Source organism: Bos mutus, chromosome 8, assembly GCF_027580195.1.
Source record: "Bos mutus isolate GX-2022 chromosome 8, NWIPB_WYAK_1.1, whole genome shotgun sequence".
In the NCBI taxonomy this organism is placed as follows: domain Eukaryota; kingdom Metazoa; phylum Chordata; class Mammalia; order Artiodactyla; family Bovidae; genus Bos; species Bos mutus.
The window spans coordinates 40,466,147-40,486,329 of record NC_091624.1 but is presented as its reverse complement, the minus strand read 5'-3'; the positions used below and the strand labels follow the sequence as shown (position 1 = coordinate 40,486,329).

The 20,183-nt window shown below is 56.7% G+C and overlaps 1 protein-coding gene across 1 annotated transcript; it reads right to left on the bottom strand.

The window, feature by feature from the left end:
• Positions 1–3,904: 3,904 nt before the first annotated feature.
• HR (HR lysine demethylase and nuclear receptor corepressor) lies at positions 3,905–20,167 on the bottom strand. Its single transcript, XM_070375504.1, is given in 20 exon segments — positions 3,905–5,137; positions 5,277–5,405; positions 5,830–5,994; positions 7,817–7,932; positions 8,032–8,064; positions 8,067–8,150; positions 8,273–8,403; positions 8,550–8,619; positions 8,826–8,991; positions 9,337–9,591; positions 9,709–9,872; positions 10,419–10,500; positions 11,556–11,671; positions 11,850–11,939; positions 12,791–12,955; positions 14,916–15,103; positions 15,183–15,333; positions 16,571–17,351; positions 18,131–18,781; positions 20,035–20,167. Coding segments are annotated over 19 exon segments (3,561 nt in total). The 5' UTR covers positions 18,743–18,781; positions 20,035–20,167; the 3' UTR covers positions 3,905–5,074.
• Between the last annotated feature and the right edge of the window lie 16 nt (positions 20,168–20,183).

Genomic DNA, 20,183 nt, shown 5'->3' with positions numbered 1-20,183 from the left:
AAATGTTCAGGGTTGATTTCCTTTAGGATTGACTGGTTTGATCTTCTTGCTGTCCAAGGGCTTTTCAGAAGTCCTCCAATACCACAATTTGAAAGCATCAGTTCTTTGGCGTTCAGCTTTTTTTATGGTCTAACTCTCACATCCATACAGGACTACTGGAAAAACCATAGATTTGACTATATGGACCTTTGTTGGCAAAGTGATGTCTCTGTTGTTTTCTACAATAAGCTGCTAACAGCTCTTCCTTCCCAGGACTGCCGGGAAGGTGAGCCATCATGAGAGGAACTCTGTGGACTGTCCAGTGTGGGTCACCACCACTAAGCAACCCAGCAACGCTCCAGGCTGAGCTCTCCTGGCCACAGCATTTGTGGCTACCAAACAAAGGCTCACTTTTATGAAATGTGCCTACAGGACCACCATGAACTAGACCTTAGTCTAGGGAATTCCAGCCACACCAGATAAGCCTCCTTAGGCCCTTCTCAAATACTAAACTGACTGCAAGGTCCCTGGAGGCAGGGCACTGGATTAAGCTATGGGTTATCCCTGGGGGAGCTGCAATCTTGTGAGGCACTTGTGAACGCTGCCACCCCCACCCCATCCAAGACCTCGAACGTTCCAAACAACTGAATTCACAGGGCTGAAATCAGGCTCCCAGGACTGCAAAGCAACTTTTCCACGTATTTGCCGGGCACACATGCATGTATGTGTGTGTGTTTAGACCTTTATTTTCACATCTGTGAAATGGGGACAGCATTCATCCCAGACTCCCTTCTGCCTCCCAGGGATGATTTGAGAGAGAGTGAGATCATGTCTGGGCAGGGCTCTGAAAGCCTCAGAGGCGGCCTAAGATAAACACCAGACAGCCTAACTGCCTGGAAGAGCAAAGGCTGTGGCAAACCGCGGCTCCACTCTCCCCATTATCACTGGGCAAAGCGTTCCTCGCCAGTTGAGTGGACCTAATCACCCCTGTGATGGGGAGCACATGAGAGAAACTTGAAAACCAGCTGTAAACAGTGAAGGGCCCCATGGGTGGAAGGCCCTAGAGGGGGTTGTGCTGTGCCATGCTAAGCCATGTCAGTCATGTCCGACTCTTTTTGCAACTCCATGGACTGTAACCCGCCAGGCTCCTCTGTCCATGGGATTCTCCAGATAAGAATACTGGAGTGTGTTGCCATGTCCTCCAGCAGGGTATCTTCCTGACCCAGGGATAGAACCCGCCTCTCTTATGTCTCCTGCATTGGCAGGAGGGTTCTTTACCAGGCCTTCAGAGATGCTGAGAAGGACAACAGAAAGTGACTGTCTCCAGGTGTCAGAGGGCACACACCAGATGGAGACAGGAGAGGCCCCAAGGCAGAACTGGAAAAGCTGAGGGAGGGAGAGGGGCTGAGATAGAAACCTCTAGAACCTGAAACCAAGGTAGGGCTCCATCAAGTGTGCTCTGCGTCCTCCATTCCCACAGAGGCTAGAGCACTGGCTTGTGTGGGTGGCTGCATGCAGCCCAGTGGACAGAAGTGGCTGAACTGGTTGGCTCTGCGGTGCAGTGCTTCCAGTGCCCACAGGAGCCAGGCTTGGGCCAGCCATTTCAGGGCCTGTGGACACGCATGTGCATGTGAGCACGTGTGCAGAAAGACAGTGTAGGCAACCTCAGAGTTGGGCGGGGCAAGCAAGGTGGGGTAAGGGTGTCTGTAAAGTTAGTTCTTTTAAGGAGCAGCAGCCCTGGCCCTGGACAAAGCAGGAAGGGTGAGGAGGGCAGCAGGCCAGGGCACTGGGACGAGGAGGCCCAACTTCAACCTGTGCCTTGCCAGTAGCTTCCCGAGTGACCTTGAGGGAGCCACATCTACCCTCCAGGCCACCTGTAAGGAAGATGGGTGGATCCTCAAACAGAAAATTGGTGAAAGCCCAATAAAGTCTGTTGCTTAGTTAATAGAGTTGTATCAGTATCAATTTCTTATATTTTGATCACTGTACCCTGGGTACATGGGCTTCCCAGGTGGTGCTAATGGTAAAGAACCCACCTGCCAATGTAGGAGATGTTAAGAGACAAGGGTTCGATCCCTGGGTTGGGAAGAATCCCTGGAGGAGGACATGGCAACCCACTCCAGGATTATGCCTAGAGAGAGGAGCCTGGCAGGCTACCATTCATAGGGTTGCAAAGAGGTGGACACGACTGAAGCAATTTAGTACCACCACCACCATGGTTATTTAAGATGTTACCATGAGAGGAAGCTAGATGAAGGCTAACTGGGAACTTTCTGTAGTATCTCTGTGACTCAACTGGAAACCTCAAATCATTTCAAAATTAAAAGTCTAAAAGGAAAAAAAAAGAAGAGACTTATCACCTTCACTGCCTAGGGCTTGGCTTCAGTCTTTGTTGGGGATCTAAGATCCCACAAGCCACAGAGTACAGCGCCCCCAAAAAAAAAAAAAAAAAAAAGCCTAAAAAATGTATTTGATAAGACAAAAGAGAAAGGCAGAGTTGGATATGTACATTCTGACGTCACTTCCAGCTCTGAGGTTATGAGATCTGGGCCAGTGAGCAGGACTAGAGCAGGCAGACCACAGGATGCTGGGAGAAACAAAGGCCCAAAGGACAGGGCTGGACTGAGGGTGGCCCACTGAGCCTCCTTGAGGAAGAGGGCCACCAAGGGCCCCAAGTTGTTTCAGGGTCAGTCCCCACCTGGACTGGCTTCATTCCCAGGTGAGTCCTGGAACATTTGGTCCACCTTCTGTTCGCTAGGAGCCCGACCCAATATGCCCTCAAGGCTGCTACAACCCGCCACGAAAAGGGAGGTGGCAGAGAGGTCTGGAGAGGGGAGAGGCCCTGTCACGAGGCCTTCCCCGTCTTCCCACAGGAAGGGCCCCGTGTAGGGGGTTCTGGGGTGACATTAGGACACGGCATTGCAAGGTGAGATATAGGTAAGGACAGCTCACTCTGTGCCACTTGGAACACGAGCGGCTGTGAAGGGCCTGTCTGTACTGGAAGGAAGAGGACAGAGGAGACAGCAGCAAGGCCATCTGCAAAGTCCATCAAGTCTGAAGACTGTAATATAAATAAGGTAGCTCGAGTCGGGAAACTTGGCTCCAGTCCCAATGCTGCCAATAAAATTGCTGTATGACCTTGGGTGATGCTGTGTGACCTTGGGTGTGACTTAACCCTGGCCTGCCTGTTTCCTCTTCTGTAAAATAGAATTAAATAATATCGACCCCAAAGTTATGATAAAGGGTCTCAATGAGATCAGTTAAAACACTGACACATCAAAGGCAGTAGTTCCTTAATTTTCTCTTCTTTTCCTATCCCAGGAAAAAAAATGAAAATAGCCTAGCTTTGCATACAAAGAAGAAATCTAATTTTTTTTAAAATGGGCAATGTTTATGTAAATCACTGCCAAGCCTAAGACAATATAAGCGACCATTTAAAATAAATTGGCTTCCCTGGTGGCTCAGATGGTAAAGAATCTGGAAGCAATGCAGGAGACTGGGGTTCGATCCCTGGGTCAGACAGATCTGCTGGAGAAGGGAATGGCAACTCACTCCAGTATTCTTGCCTGGAGAATCCTATGGACAGAGGAGCCTGTGGGCTACAGTCCATAGGGTCGCAAAGAGTCGGACATGACTGGGTGACTAACACTTTCTTAAAATAAAGGTTAGAGCCCAGAAAATGATGACGATCAGTGTTAAAGAAACCTAATGCAAAACACCCCCAATTCAACCATGTGTAAAACAGATCCCTGGAGAAAAAAAACTAAAGGAAATACACCAACATAAGAGTGGTTGGATTGAAGGTGAGTGGAGGTAAATAGTATACAGGTTTCTTTTTCTTATTTTCTAAAAGTTCTGAAAGTATATTAAATTTATAATAAAAAATTTTATTTCATAAAAAAAAAAATAACATTCCCAGAACCACCACAGGAACAATTGTAACAAGAGTCAGAGCGTGTTGGGGGTGAGAAATACGAGGCCGGGGAGGAGGGCTGGAGCCACACCAGAGGGCCCTGGGGGTGGGGAGGGGCTGTCAACTGTCTCCAGCACCAGCCAGTGGGCATGGGGCTGGCCATGGGCACCGACGGCAAAAGGCTGGTCAGGGGCTTTCTGGGCCCAGACTCCCAGAGCTCCAGTTCAGACAGGAGAGATGGGGTGGCCTTAAGTTTGCAAGGAGAGTTAGGGATTCTGGGTCTCTAGTGTCACACAGGGAGATGCCATGCTGCTGTGACCGAGACCTCCTCCTTGCCTGCTGTCAGGAGCATCCTCAAGGTCAGCCCCTCTTTGCTCCTCTGTGGGAGGGAGGGACACAGTGCCCCCCGTACCCTAAGAGGAGCAGGCAGGGGTGTCTGAGGTCTCTGTCACCACTGCTTCAGCCCCCTCCCACCCTGCTCCAGTTCCAGGTGTCCCCCTCCCTCCCCATCCACGTGGCCTGCAGGAGCAGGGCCAACCACAAGGCAGCATTCACAAAACAACAGCCTTTAATGGAAATCCAGAAGGAAGGAGGTAGAGGAGGGAGCAAGGATGGGGCCTTGCCCATATCGCCCCCTCCGGCCAAGCCTAGATGGTGACCTGAGGCCGTCCCCTCCCCACACTTCACAGCTCAGTGGCAGGAAGGCGGGATGTCAGTGACCCCCTTGTCTAGCACACCTGCAGGGCGAAGGGCCTCTGGGAGCCCGGGGGAAGATGTGGGTGGTATGAGCAGAGCTCAGGCACAGGAGACAGCAGGAGGTGAAGCAGCAACAGAAGGTGTCGCTTAAGCCAGAATGATGCCTGAGGTCCCCCAGGGAAGGGCTGTTTGTCTGCTGGGTTGGGGGGCAGGGGTTAGAAAGAGACAATCACCCCCTAGTCTGGGTCTGGTACCTTGGAGAAGGGCTCAGGGGCAGAGCAGGTGCCAGTATGCAAAGGGCAGGTGTAAGCTTCAGTGGCACTGTGGTTGTTGGCATCAGGGCTCAGGTCAGGGGCAGGGAACCTGGTGCCTGCTTGTGTCCAGAGTGCGGAATTGACCCAAAGTCCCCAAGTTCCCCAGTGCCTTTCTCTGCTGAAGCCGTGCCTGCCCCTGACCTCCACCGCAGACACCTGGGACCTCCCACCCCTATTTAGCCTCTTGCAATGTTCCCACAGCCATCTTCACTGCTTGGAACACAGCCCAGTCCATCTAGGAGAAAGAGAGAGGACAAGGAGTTTACAGTCATGCCCCGGGGCTCTCCCTGCCAAGAAGGCCCTCCCTGGACCCAGCTCTGCTTGATGGGGAAATCGAGCAGCACACCCAGGCTCCTGGCCAGTGTCCCACTCACCTGAGCATAAAGCAGGCGGTGGGCAGTGGGCAGGCTGGGCCCCTGGTGGCAGAGCTGAGCAGAGAGGGCAGAGGTCTCAGGGGACAGGAAGTGCTGAGTGACGCTCACTGTGCTTACCAGGCACTGCACCTGTGCCGGGGATGAGACAGGTGAGGGGGGCGGTCAACAGAGACTCAGGGTGACGTATCCTGCCCCTCTGATCCCTGAGCTCTACTCCTCGTTAATGAGCCCCACCCAACCGGCTCTCAGAGAGCAGACGCCCTGGATCCAGCAAGGGGCACCACAAAGGATGTGGCCAAAAGCAGCCAATGGGATGCCAGAGATGGCGCAGGCAGAGCAGACATCGAGGGACAAGCTTGATGCCCGGTAAGCTTGATGCCCAGTAAGCTTGATGACTTCAAGACCACAGGATTCTCCTCTTCCCTACAGTGGAGGCGTGACTTCCTGTTCTGCCTAGCTCCGCAGGAGGAACAGAGCGGGTAACAGCCTGGGGACTGCTTCTGATACTCTGAGCTCTCTGCAGAGCCCCCACTGGCACGCGCTGGGGAAGCACCTGGTGGGGAGCCCCCGCGGGCACCAGCACGGCTTCTCCGGGGGCCTGTAGCAGGGTCCAGCAGCTCACACCCCACTCCTCCCGCAGGCGCCGCCGCAGCCCTGCGTCCAGGTAGCACCTGCCAGGAGTACCAGGCTCCAAGTTTCCTGCCCCAGTGGGGCACACCTCAAAGAAGAGAAGGAGGGATGAGCAAGTGGAGTAGGGGAGAGGCTAGGGTAGGGCTGCAGGAAGATGGGGCGTGGGCTTCCCAAAGGCCAGAGACACAGGTAGGAGCTGTAGAGTCTTGAAGGGCAGGTGGGGAGGATGTAGGGGTGAGTGGGACAGGACCCAGCTAATGGGGGCTGGGGCCGCTTAGGCCGGCAATCTGGCTGGAAGAAGATCAGAAGGAAGGATTAAGAGGCAGACGGTCCAAATCTCTGCTTTTCCTGGGGCTAGATGGCTTGAATAGCCTCTGTGTCTCTGGCCCTGGGCTCTCTGCTCCCTCCTCCAAAGGTACTCCTTTCTCCAAAACCCAGGAAGACATCCTGCAGAATCGCAACTCATAAACCATCTATGCCAGGAGCTCTTAACTTGGTGGAGTCCCAGGACATCCTGAACTGCATGCTAAACTGTGGGTGAGTAGGTAGCCATATGTCCCTAGGGAGACAATTTGAAGCTTTCGTCAGATTCTCCTAGGATCTCAGATCCAGACTCAAGTTCTGACTCTCAGTGGATGAACCTAGACTGTCTAGGCTGAGGCCTCTGAAGCAGGCAAAGCTCTGGGGGGCCTTCACCTCCCCTCCCCTCTCCAACCAGAGCAGGGAGCTTCTTGTGCAGACGGGGGCTCATGGAGGCCAGGGGCCAGGGGAACCCAGCCTTGTGCTCCAGGTGCCCACCAGCTCCTTCCAAGCCCTTCAGTTAGGACCTCAGCCATTATCTCTGGGCTCAGGGTTCAGGCCTCCAAGACCAGGCTGATGAGTCAGGCTGGACCGAAGGCTGGACTATAGGGTAATCCCAGGCAGGTGCCAAGGAAGTCCGACCTGGAACCTGAGCAGTGTCACCCAGGCCTCTCAGTGAGGCTATGCCCCTCTGACCCTCCCCAGGAATCACTGGGTTTGGCCATGCAGGACTGCCCACATCCGGCCACACCCGCCCAGACAAGGCCATGTGTGTGTGAAGGCGTACTGTGGTCTGCTCCGCTCTGTGTGTTCCAGCTCATGTGAGTCCACCCACCCTTCTGCGCGTGTAGGTGGGGGGTAGTGATGGACAGCTGCGCTGACACTTGCGTGTCTGTGTGTGCGTGTGTGCCTGAGCAGGGGTGACCCTTGGTGGGCGTCCCTTCCCTAGGACAATCAGGGCTCCGCTGGACTTCGGAACCACAGGGCCTCTGCCACCTCCTGCACAACCACTCCTCTTCTCCTTCCCTGCCCCTTCTCTAGGTCCCATCTCTCCCTCTGCCTACTACGGCTGCCCCCCCTCAGCCGTTCCTTGCTAGCACCCCAAAGGGCACCTCTTCATAAAGTGTGTGGGTTAGTCGCTCAATCCTGTCTGACTCTTTGCAATCCCATGGATTGTAGCCTGCCAGGCTCCTCTGTCCAGGTAATTCTCCAGGCAAGAATAGTGGAGTGGGTTGCCATTCCCTTCTCCAGGGAATCTTCCTGACCCAGGGATTGAACCCTGGGTTTCCTGCATTGCAGGCAGACTCTTTACCATCCTGAGCCACCAGGGAAGCCCTATCGAATGTGGTATCTGTGACAATTAATGAAGATGATAGACCCAGGGCCCAGCCTGTGGCAGCTCTTTCCTCATTTCATCACTAGGTCCTGCCTCAACCCCTCACTCTCTGTGCACCCCACCACACACCTCTCCCAAGGGCCCCGTCTGCCTTCTCTGCACCTGTCGAGTCCAGCTCACCTGAGGCGAGGGAGCGAGCACACGGGGCACACACACAGAGCGAGAGCTCCTGGGGCTGGGAGGGGAAGGGGAGGGTCCCCGGCTCCCTCCTCACCATCTGGAGAAAGCGGCGGATGCGCTGGGCGTCCTGTGCCCGGAACACATGCCACACGGTGCTGACCTGGCTGCCTGGGGACCACAGCCCCTCCCCGTCCAGGCCTGAGAGGAAATCTGGGAAAGAAAGACACCTCAGGAGGACCCCGGGGCCAGCAGAGACACCACTTCGCCTCAGAAGCTCGTGCCCACCCCTGCTTCCAGTTGAGGACGCACCTTTCTGTGTCCGGCGCCAGGCGGGCAGGGGGCTTCAGCATGTACCAGGACACTGACCAGGTCGGTCACCTCCACACAGAGGTTCTTGGTCCCCAGGTGCCCACGATGTGGGCTCACACCTATGTGGAAGTGGAGAAAGGCTAGTTGGGAATGGGCCCCAGGACCTTGGCACAGACTCATGGGTTCTTGGGGATGATAGGTAGAGGGGTAGGGACTGGGCAGGAGTAGAGTGGACACTCACCATAGGCTGCCCACAGCTGGGGCTCCAGTGGACGTAGGACAGGGCCCGGAGGGAGGTAGGACGCCAGATTGAGTTTCCCATGGTGGGCACAGTACTCTGGGAGGGGCAGGCTGGCAGCCAGGTTCTCTACCCTGTGTGTGTGGGGGGGGGGGGGGGTAATGTCATGCCCAACAGACTCAACTCAGGCACCAGGGACCCCATCACAGCTCCTGAGACTAGGGTAACCCCCCCAAACAGGAGATGCAGGGAGGCCCGGGCAGCCCTTGGCACCATATACCTGCTGGCGTCCTCGTCCCCCAGAGCTCTATGCAGTAGGAACACCGAGCCCTCATCTGACTTCGGGCGACCTAGTGGGAAGACAGAACAGCTATTGGCCCAGGGAGAAACCTCATTGGCCCAGAGGGCCCTGCTCCCATGGCGGTGACAGAATCTAGTTTCTGCAGGGGGCTCTGCTTCTAGCTGCCCCCAGGTCCACTTTGAGACCCCACGGCCTTGCCCACTGCCACACCCCAGGCTCAGGCTCCCTCCTCCTCCTCTCTTCTGGGATACTCACTCTCAGGCCGGGAGAATCCCTCCCAGAATGTTGCGCTGCCCAGGCTGGTGGGCTGGGGAGGCCCAAGGGGGGTCAGTGCCTGCACCTGGCCTCCAAGTGCCCCGAGAGCTTCTGACCCCCACAGGTGGCCCTGAAGTGTCCTCTGAATTCCTGACACCAGCACAGGCTGCAGTGGGGAAAGAAAGGGGAACATGGGGAGAATGGAGGGGGTACCCAATGGGGCCAGACTGTAGCATGTTTTCAGGCACCAGAACGGCATGGGGACCAGCCTTGTTCCCTCTGAGTGACTGACCAGGTCTGCCTTGGCCTCAAGATCAAAGGCCCTGTGTGTATTGGGAGGGGGGTGGTCATGCCCAACAGACAACCCAGACACCAGGGACCCCGTCACAGCCCGCAAGACTAGGGTAACCCCTCAAGGCAAGCACAGAGCACTGAGGATCACGGGGCCAAAGAGAGGGAGGCAGCCTCCCTCAGGCCTCTCAGGCAAGGCCATGAGAGCTGGGAGCCTCACCTGGCCCTGCCTCCAGTGCTCCTGGAAGAGGTGGAAGCCTCGCTGAGGCCTGGGCTCCTGCAGCCACAGCAGAGCTCCAGGGGGAGGCAGCCGGGGCCGAACGGGGGAGAGGGGCAGGCCCAGGCCCTTGCGCAGGCCTGGCCCGGCCCGCAGCCCTGGCCCAGCCCGCAGCCCCGGCCCCAGGGCTTTCTCCTGGATCTTCCGCTCCACAACCTGCGCGATGATGCTGTCCAGGATGTTGGTGATGCGGTCATCCTGCGGGGAGGGAGGTACGGAGGGGAGGGAGTACTCAAGACCCACCTGAGCCTACAGGGGAGGCCAGCCCAGCTTGGGTCCCAGGCCCCCAGCCCTTCCCTTCATGCCCTTGCTCACGCTGGGCAGGGCCGGAGTGACAGGGGCAAAGGCCATGTGTATCCGTTCATGCCCCAGGCAGAGTTTGACAGCGGTGGAGGCAAGCAGTTCACACAGAGAGGGACAAGGCAGGGGCCCTCGGCTGGCACGGTCTTCTGCCGGGGTCTCTGTGGAGTCTGGGGTCTCTGTGAAGGAGGAGAGGGGTGCAGGGCTTCACCTTTCTGTAGAGGTTCCATTGCCTACAACGTGCTTCCCTCATCTCCTGGCTGTGCCTGCTCAGCCTTCGCTGGCCTTGCCCATTTCAACTCTGCCCTAGATGTACTCGCCTCCCACCAGCTTTCCTGGCAGGGTCTCTAGGACCTCTCCAAACGAGGGACTCAGATCAGGGGCTTGGACGGAGAAGAGCTAGAAGTCTTGTCCTAGATTCTACTGAGATTGATTTTCTTTAGATGGAGGAGGGCATGGCAACCCACTCCAGGATTCTTGCCTGGAGAATCCCATGGACAGAGGAGCCTGGTGGGCTACAGTCCATGGGGTCTCAAAGAGTCAGGCACGACTGAAGTGACTTCACACACACACACACGCACACACACCACTTTCTTTAGGATGACTTGAGGACAGAAATGGTGATGGGGGTGGGGATGGCTAAAGCAATTCCAATCTCTCCTGGGGATTCCAACCTGACTCAGCTTCCCCGACACAGTCTGAGTGAGGGACAGGGGGCTGCTCACCCTCTTTAATGTCCTTGGTCCTGTTGGTTTCCCCGTTGCAGGAAGGTTGTGGAGTTGGGGGAGTTTTCTCCATCGGCTCCTTCTGTTAAACCCAGTCACCACCCGCCCCCCGCAATCCAATCAGAAATGTAAATACGGCAAATGCAGCTCAATCCAATTCAACCCCCAAGTATTCACAGTGGACCCCTGTAAGTCCTAAAATGGTGTTTACAAGGAGCAGAATGTCATATGATAGATCATTAGGTGGAGAAAAGTTGCCCATGGACTCATGCATGCAGCCGGATCCAAAGTCTATGTAAGAGAGGCTGGAATACACATGGAGGCAAGTGATTGGAAAGAAATATGTCAAAACGACAATGGTGACATTATAAGCCATTGCTGTGTTATCTATATCTTTCACATTTTCCACAGCTGGAATGTATAGAATATCTGATAGACAAAAACCGTTCTCTAAACTATTTATTGAATATATGACTTTTATAGTAAGTACATGAACTTCGTTAAAAAAAAAAACAAACTGAAATGCATATTGAGCACCTGCTCTGTATTAGGTGCAGGGAATACTAAGAAGAGGACTTCCCAGGTGGCGCTAGTGATAAAGAACGCATCTGTCAATGCAGGAGACATAAAAGATGTGGGTTTGATCCCTGGGTCGGGAAGATCCCCTGGAGAAGGGTGGCAACCCACTCCAGTAATCTTGCCTGGAGAATCCCATGGACAGAGGAGCCTGGCGGGCTACAGTGCATGGACTCGCAAAGAGTCAGACAACGGAAACAAGAAAAAACGCATGCGCATGCTGAGAAGCTGGGCGGACACTCTGCCTGCAGGCGCGTGCTCCCAGGAGCGGAGAGAAGAAACTCTAGCAGTTACAGAAAGAACACACACAAAGAAGGCGGGAGCTCCGGGCAGGCAGAGAGTGAGGACTTCTGGGGCCTGGGTGGGGGCAGATACTCGAGCTCACTCCAGGGATCTTGGTCCCCAGGGGAAGAAGACAAGTGTCCCAACTTCACCCAGCTTCCACATCCCTCTTCATTCCCACCGAAGGACCAAACCCTGCCGAGGTCAGGGATTTGAAGACACACTGCCTTATCCTGGGCCCCACAGGCTAGCGCCCTGTCCCATGCCCTGCTTTCTTACCTGCGGGCCCCCATCCCCAGCGGTCCACAGTCGGGCATCAGCTTGGCAGGGGCAGTGCCCCCGGATGTCAAACTTGACCCAGACCTGGTGCATTGCAGCGCTTAATTCTGCCAAAGCTGTAAGGGGTAGAGGGGAGATGGAACTTGCCAGTGATGGCAGACAGGGGGCCACTCCCACACTGCTTGGCCTCACTCACCAGGAGGACATAGGATAGGGCTGAGGGACATCCACACAGGAAGCTGGTCTCCCCCTGGACCTGCCGTCTGTCCACCCCACCCCTCCAAGAGAGCTCACCCTGACTGGAGACAAACTGGGTGAGCATCAGGGAACTGGCACTGTGCCCAACTTCCTGGCCACACTTCTCCGTGGACTGTCCCTGAGAGCCTGTTGGGGTGGGAAGGCAGAAGCTGTGGGTCAGGAAATCAAGGTAATCCCAGGTTAAGGTCAGGGAAGAAGGGCAAGGGCGTGATATTTCAATCAGGGACCTTGACAATCTATAAAACATGGGCCTTCTGGGAAACTTGGGTTCCATAGTGACACAAGATCCTCTGCTTGCAGAACACAGAGCCTTTAATATGCTGAGTGCATTGCAAGATGATCATGTAGAATACGGTGTTCCGAAAGGTTTCTGACCCTGGAACTCTTTTTGGCCATGTCTGTTGGAACACTGGGAAACTTCAAGTGTTGAGGTGGCCGAGTTGAGCCAAGGGAGAGAAAGCTGAGAACCATGAACATAGCAGGACTTGGAATCAGAAGACCTGACTTTAAATCCTGGATCTAACACTTACTTGTTGTGTGACCTTGGGCAAGTCACTTAACGTGAGTTTTTCTTACTATCTGGAACATGGAGGCAATAATACCCACCTCACAGTGTTGTAAGGTTTAAAAAGGTACAAGCTGAGCAAAGTGAGGGGCAGAGAGTAGGCATGTGACTTCTTTCAAGGGTGGGCTAGAACACAGGCATGGCCCTCTGATCTGGAGAGGAAACTGTCTGGTCCACGGAGCATTGAGCAGGCTGGGGAGGAAGACTCTTGGGGAGACTCAGCCAAGAAATGGCCTTGAACTCTTTTTTTTTTGGCCCATGCCTTGAAGCATGTAGGATTTTAGTTCCCTGACTGGGGATTGAACCCGTGCTTCCTGTAGTGGATGCAGAGTCTTAACCACTGGACCACCAGGGAAGTCCCTGACCATGAACTCTAAAGCAGCCCTTCCAAGGCCCCCGGCTCCTTTCCTACCTGCTTTCTCCCTGGTCCTCCCAGCACCTGCCATGCGACCACAGGCCACACACAGCCGGTGGCTGCAGCGAGGGCATCGCCAGTGGGTATTGAACAGTCCACGGTGGCAGTGGCTGCAGCAGCGTGGAAGGCTTGGGTCGTCCTCAGTCCCGACTGGTGCCTGGCCTGCTAACCACAGGAGAGAACAGGGTCAGAGGGGCCTCAAGCCAGTGGCCTCTTTGAGGACCTCATGTGGGAGGGATGCACAGACAGGGGCAGTGTCCACTGAGGGGCTACCCCCAAAGGGAGACAGGCCTCTTGCAGTCACCCTGGATTACTCAACAGCCCCTCTACCGCACCACCATCTGCAACCAAGGACAGCTTGGACAGCTCAGGACAGCTCAGTCAGTGTGCCCCTTCAACGCCTGTCCCAGGGCTTCCAGATCCACCCTATACAACCTTTCATCCCCTCATCCTCCAGAGCAGTGGGGTCTTCTCAGGGGCATGTGTGCTAAGTCACTCAGTCATGTTCGACTCTTTGCAACCTCATGGACTGTAGCCCACCAGGCTCCTCTGTCCATGGGATTCTGGAGTGGGTTGGCAAGGATACTGGAGTGGGTTGCCATGCCCTCCTCCAGGGGATCTTCCCAACCCAGGGATTGAACCTGCTTCTACTCCATCTCCAGCACTGGCAGGCAGGTTCTTTACCACTAGTGCCACCTGGGAAGCCCATTTCCTCAGGGACTCCTCTATATCTCAGAAGAGGAAACCTTACTCCCTCTCTCACCCAGAGTTTCAAATTAAGCACTTGCTGGCAGGTGGGAGATCGCTGGTGAGCAGACATTCATACACCCATTAGACACACTTGTCCCATCTCGGACTGGGTGCTGGTAGTTCAAAGCTGGTCAGAACCTGGTGCTTGGCCTCCCAGTACTCACATCACAAGGCGAGAGATGAGCCCACAAACACAGCAGTGATCGTGGCATCATGGGGTGGCTGCTAGATTATGAGTGGGACGGAAGGATGAGGGTGGGGACAGCTGCCCAAACGGGCCCCGAGTGATGAGTAAGTTTTCATTCACCAGGTAGGAAGGGAGGAGAAGGGCATTCCAGACGAGGGAACTGAGAGTGCCAAGGCCCGAGGGAGCAGACAAGCTCGAGTGAGCTGCGCAGACAGTGATGCGGTGTGCTGGGAATCCAGGCAGAGGGAGTGGTAGGGTGGACAGGAGCTGACTGTGAGAGGGGAAGGGGCTGGACTTTCTGGGTAGGAGGGAGCCACCACTGCCTGGTTGGGGGGGAAGTTTGAGGGAGAGTGGATACATGTATATGTATGGCTGAGTCCCTCTGCTGTCCACCTGAAACTATCACAACATTGTTACTTGGCTATACCCCAGTACAAAATTAAAAAAAGAGGGAACCACCTGTGGCCTCATCCAGGGAGTGACAAGGCCGAGGGTGTGTGTTTCCCAGGATCCCATGGAAGGGAGCCTGGAAAAGACCCTGATGCTGGGAAAGATTGAGGGCAGGAGAAGGGGCAACAGAGGATGAGCTGGTTGGATGGCGTCACTGGACATGGACATGAGTTTGAGCGAACTCGGGAGATGGTGAAGGACAGGGAAGCCTAGCGTGCTGCGGTTCATGGGGTCGCAAAGAGTCAGACATGATTTGGTGACTGAACAACAACAAACAGGAGGGAGAGGCTGGAGCCAGAGGCACTAGCTGAACACCTCGCACTCTGCTCACCTCTAACCTTGGCCCCAGTCCTACCAGCCTCCCAGGGCCTGACAGCTGGCCGCCCCGGAAGCCTTCCCTCCATGCAAAGCCACAGGGAGCTCCCCCGCCACCTCCCGGAGCTCTTACAGACACTTGGCATTCAATCTTTTTTCCCTAGCAAGCCCAAAGCTCTAGAAGGGTTGGGCCAGACCAGGTTTTACACCTTCCCAACATCCTCCGCCCAGGCCAGAAACTTCAGAATACAAGTTGACTCAGAGCCTGAGCTGGAAATATGGGCACAGCAAGGCAGGAGCTCCCGAGCTGAGCTGGGGGCAGGATGGGCAGGCAGTACTGGCAGGGAAGGAGGCCCCACGAAAAAGCACTGACTGCAGGATCAGGCCCTCGCAGAGTGAATGCCCCATAGGCACACTCACCTTCCTGGTGCGCCCAGGCCAGGGCCTCCCGCTCCCTCCTCAGAACACGGCACAGGCGGTCTCCCAGTGCACTGAGCAGGTGCTTGGCGAGGCCCACGCTAAGCCCAGCCTCCAGGCCAGACCCTCCTCCCTCCTCGGAGCTGGCTGCCGAGTCTTCCTCCTGTGGCTGCTCCTCTCCCAGGGGCAATCTGGAGACAGGGTGGAGGCAGGTGAGCAGGGAGCCTCCACTGGGAGGGTGCTGGGGGCAGCCAGGGGCAACAGGCTCACCTGGACAGTGGCTGGGAGTAGCGGGCTGGCCCTCCTGTCTCGCCAGCTGCCTGGGCACAGCCTTGGCACTGAGTGATGCCTGCCACAGGAGCCACGCGAGGTGTTTCCTGGAGCCCCGGGGCCTGCAGGCTGGCCCCGTCGTCCCGGGTTCCTGAGGAGACATTGCAGCAGGTCGGGCATCTGGGCCTCCTGGGCTTTGGTGAGCCCCAGGTCCTGCCTTAGCACCCAGCCCGCCCCCACATGGGGCCAGCGCAGCTCCTAGGCCCAGGCCTATGAGACCTGATTTGGAGCAGTGGAAGCAGGCCTCCAAAAACTTCAAAAGAGCTGAGCCCTGACATGGACTGATGGGCCGCGAGGTGGGCTCTACGATACTAGGGTAGCTGGGGCTCCGGATACAGTCGGTGTAGACTTGGGATGGCTCTGCCTCAGGCTCAGTGATGCCACTGGCTGTGTGACAGCGTGAAGAGGCAATCCCAACGTGGACGGAGGGCGCTGGAAGGTGAGAAGGCCGCAGAGTTTCAACACAGGCCACAGGTGCAGTAACCCAAGAAGGCGGTGGAGGGGCCAAGAGCTTCCCACCGCAGGCAGAGGTCTGGGAGAGTGCAGACAGACCCATGCCAGGCGCAGGGGTGCAAGGCCAGAGAAAGAGTCCTGATCCAGGCCCAGCTTCCAGGAGGCCGAGAAACTGAGGTGGTCCCGAAGAACCGAGGCTGGGTCAGCAGTGCCAGCCTCTGTGAAGGGCACTGCGTAACACAGGGGTCTGAGATGTGCCCAAGTCCTAATACCAGCAATGTTCACGCTGACTTTCCATGATCCAGCTGGCCTAGAGAGTGGTCATTTGTTCCTGGGGCAGGACAAGGGGTCCTTCAGGAGAGGCAATTCTCCAATTGGGTTTGTGGCCCAGATAATCACAGAGATGCCTGTTCATGGGGTGCTTACTTAGTGTCCTTCATGTGAATGATATGGTTTCATCCCTGCAGCAGTCTTTACGAGGTAGGTGCTGTCTTTATCCCCATTTTACAGATGAAGAAACTGAGGTCCAGAGAGGTGAAGTAACTAGCCCAAGGTCACACAGCACCGATCAGTCAAGTCAGGACCCAGGTCCTTTGACCCCACGCGCTGAACCCTGTCATTATATTCTCACTAGTATGCCATGACTTGGGAGGAGGCACATGAAAATAGGAACCACTTGCTGGAAGGCTCTGGCCTGTAGATGCTAAGGGACTCCCAGTGAGCTATCCCATCGAGGTGGACAATGGGGCAGCTGGGTGTAACCCACTCATAAAGGACTACTGACCCCACCTCCCTGGAAAGCCCCTGTTCCGGTGGCGCCCTCCCAAGTAGGGCCCCCAGCAGTCCCCGCTTCTACCCCACCTCGGTCCCCTTACCTCTGTGGTCACCACACTGTTCTGTCTCCGCCTTGTTCCCAAATAATGAGTCCAGCACTTCCTGCCGGCCTCTGGCCCCCTGCCCCACACTGCCCGGGAAAGGACCGGTTGGGCGCTTGGCAGCTGGGCTGCTCGCTGTTCCCTGGACCTCGGGGCTGCTTGACCTCTTGCGGGCTCGCAGCTGGGCTGCCGGGCTCTCCTCCTCCCCAGGGCAGCTGTCTGGGCACCCAAACTGCTCAGAGTGTCGAGTGAGCCACGTTTTCTTCAGCTTGGTGTGATGGCTGGGCGGGCAGGCCCTGGGACCGGGAGTCTTGCAGGCTTCCTCGCTGGATTCACTGGGCTCACTGGTGGCCCCCTCCAAGTCTTCCTGGCACTGCCCACAAGGGTCATCTCTAGCTGGTGGGTGAGATGAGCAATAGCCTGCCTGGGTGGTAGGAGGTCCAGGAGACGGGCACCTTGTTGTGGCTGATGGCCCCAGCTGGTACCCAAGGCTCCCACCTCCGGGGACAGCCCAGACATTGCCAAGAGTATGAACCAAGCCTGGGGAACAAGTGGGCCACGGGGTCCGGGGCACAGTGTCTGGATGTCCCAGGAGAAGGGGGCAAAGGTTCGGATGCCTGCCAACTCCTGTCTCTCCATCCCTCTGGTGGAGAGAAGGGTGTTCCACTTCCCCAGTTCTCTGGAGATGTCCACCAGGGGCTGAGCCCAGCAACCCAGGTTCCACAGTTGCCAATGGGTCCTTTGCCAGCCTGAGTATGCTTGGATCCTTGTGGTAAAAGCCCTAAAGAGAGGAGAAGGGATTAAGGACAAGAACAGGTGTGTGCCTGTGTGGCTTTAAGAGTTGTGAAAATACGGAAGAATGTACTGGTTAATAGGCACTGGATCTCTAAACGCCTACTCCACAGCCTCATAGTCTTGGATATCCCAGATCCTTCCCCAGGACTTCTCAGGTCTCCCCATAATCCAGCAACTAAAGGGTTAATGCCACACACAGTCAAAGGGCTTTCAGGATCTATTCAGATGGTGTGATGCCCTGTACCACACTGGATTCAAAATATTTGACATCTCATCCCCAAGATGACCCTGGAGGCCACGTGGGGGAGAGGTGCCATAGGTACAGGCCATAGGACCACCAGCACATCCCAGAGGGCCTTGTCTGCCCCTCCTCCCAGAACAAGACCACACATTCTGAGGCCCCAGTTCCCGGGTCTCCTTCTGGGTGGACAGTGGGTGAGTCAATTCCTGAAATGGCCCAAAGGCCACAGGGTCACTCTTGGGACAGCCACCCTTATGCTCAGGAATCAGGGGGCTGTAGCGAGGTGGGAAGAATGCCAGCGGATGGGTAAACATCACCTAATGAGAAGGCTATGCCCAGAAAAGGCATTGCTTGTTGTTGACTCTGTCTGAGCTGATAGCCTCCTCCCCCACCTGGGTACCACCTTATCTTTTCATCAGAATGGATTGACAGAGTGGTTTGACCCCGCCAGTGTTGCCCCCGGGGCCTGCTGAGCCCCCATGTGTGGCCTGAGCCCCAGGTACCCTTTCTGCTCCAACACTCACCTTGCTGCCTAAGCTGAAGGTGGAGGGCACTTTGGGCTGGCCTCCGGAGTACACCCAGGGGTGTGGGGCCAAGGGCCAGTCACATGGATGCTCTGGGGGCAGGCTGGACACTAGGTAGGGTGGCAAGCAGGTGGGCATCCAGAAAGGAGCTCGCTCCAGGATCTTGGTCTCCAGAAGGAAGGGGCAGTGCAAGGGCCGGAAGGCCACAGGTTCACTCTTGGGATGGCCACCATTATGCTCAGGAACCAGGGGGCTGTAGCGAGGTGGGCACGGTGACCCACAGAATGCCAGTGGACGGGTAAGCATCACCTCCTTCCAGCGCAGCCCGTCCTTGCTGCTTGGCCAGCCAGCCTTCCTCTCTCCATTCCGGGGACCTTCACCCTCCACCAGTGGGAGCGTGTCCTTGGGGCCCTGAGGGAAGCCAGGGGGCAGCCAGGAGCCTGGGGTGCTCAGGACACCCCTCCAGAAGGGAGCGGGCTCTCCCAGGCACATTGCCGCAGGGCGCAGGCCATCTTGCGGTGGGGTGTCTAGCTCCCGTCCTGTGATCCCGTTCTCAGGGGCTGTCTTCTCCCAGGCTGGGCTGTCCTTCAGGAAGCTGGGCAGACCCTCCATCACTCTCCTGCCCTCATGGGGCTCTCCCAGAGGGGGTCCCTGGAGCAGAACCATGAAGGCATGAGTTGCTTAGAAACATGCTTCAAGCACCCCAGTTCCTGGCACCGCCCTGGCAGCACCAAGGCACCCCAAACCAGTAAGGCAAGTGGCAACCTACAGCTAGGTTCCATGCTACCTGCCCATGTGAGACTCGAAGGACCTGCCTGGGTGGGATGCCCCAGTAGGGGAAGGTTACCCTTTCCCCCAAGTGCCTGGAACCTGACAGCCCACCTGGGCCAGAGCCCCTCATCAGAGACTACCATTTCTAGGGTGACATGTCCTGCCCTCGTTGAGTCTGGAACCGGTCATGAGCCATGGGGGAGGACAGAGGGTGAGAACCCAAAAGATGAGCTCTGTAGAAGGCGCTGCCCTGGGAGACAAGAAGGTTGGATCCTGGCCTTGATCCAGTCCCCTGCTGTGTGACCTCGGGCAAGTCAGTTCACTCCTCTGGGCCTCGGTGTGCCCTTGTGTCAAACATGGTTGGGAGATGCACAGTTTCAGAAGCCTCTTCCTGCGCTGCATCTTTGGTTCCTGGGGTGCTGCCAGGCCACCCCAAGCCCCACCTGGGCTTGTTTGGGTGGGCAGTGCAGGCAGGGCAGGCTGGAGTCATCGGGAAGAACAGGGCTGCTGGCCCGAATTTGTCTCTACACAGGGGCAGCCTCTTAGCGGTGCTTTACAGTTTCTTGGCTTCTGAGGTAGAGCCCAGGACAACTGCTGGGGGCTGGGGTCCCCACCGCTGCCCCAAGGGAAGGAGTGAGCCAATCTGGGAGAGGGGAGTTAGAGGCCTCAGGCCAGATGGGTCTAGATACCCCTGTCTAGCCCGCAGTGTGAGGGCGGCTGTGGACGCTGGTAACTGCAGCCTGGCCGGGGGGAGGGAAGGAGGCGGGGAAAGCAGGCTGGGCCCCAGAGAGAGGCAAAGGAGGGAAAATTGAACGTGCGTGCAAAGGACCAGGATGACAGGTGGCACCGGAGCTGCTGCACTCTCCCAGCAAGGCGGCATGGCCCACTGGGGGAAGCCCCAGGAAGGAGGCGAGGGAACCCAAGGGGAGCCGTGATATAGGGCGCTTGGGTTTTCTGAGGCCACTGCTCCGACACGGTCCAGCCCTGTCGGGCATCCTAACTTTCAGAGTTGTGTGGCCCAGCCCAGAGGAGCAAGCAGAGCTCGCTCCCTGCTTGTGGCCGGCTCGGTTCGGAAATGCCCGGCTATGGGCGTCCCCAGAAGGCGCGAGTCTGGCGCCCATCTCTGCGCTTACCTGGGCTTCACGGGCCCGGCGCGGCGCGGGCGGCGGCGGTCGTGGGGGCCGACACCAGGCGTCCTCTCCCCATGGGCCGGCTCCGGGGCCTCCTGGCCGGCGGGCGAGGACTCTTTCTCCCGCTCTCTGCTCAGCGCGCTCGCGCTCTC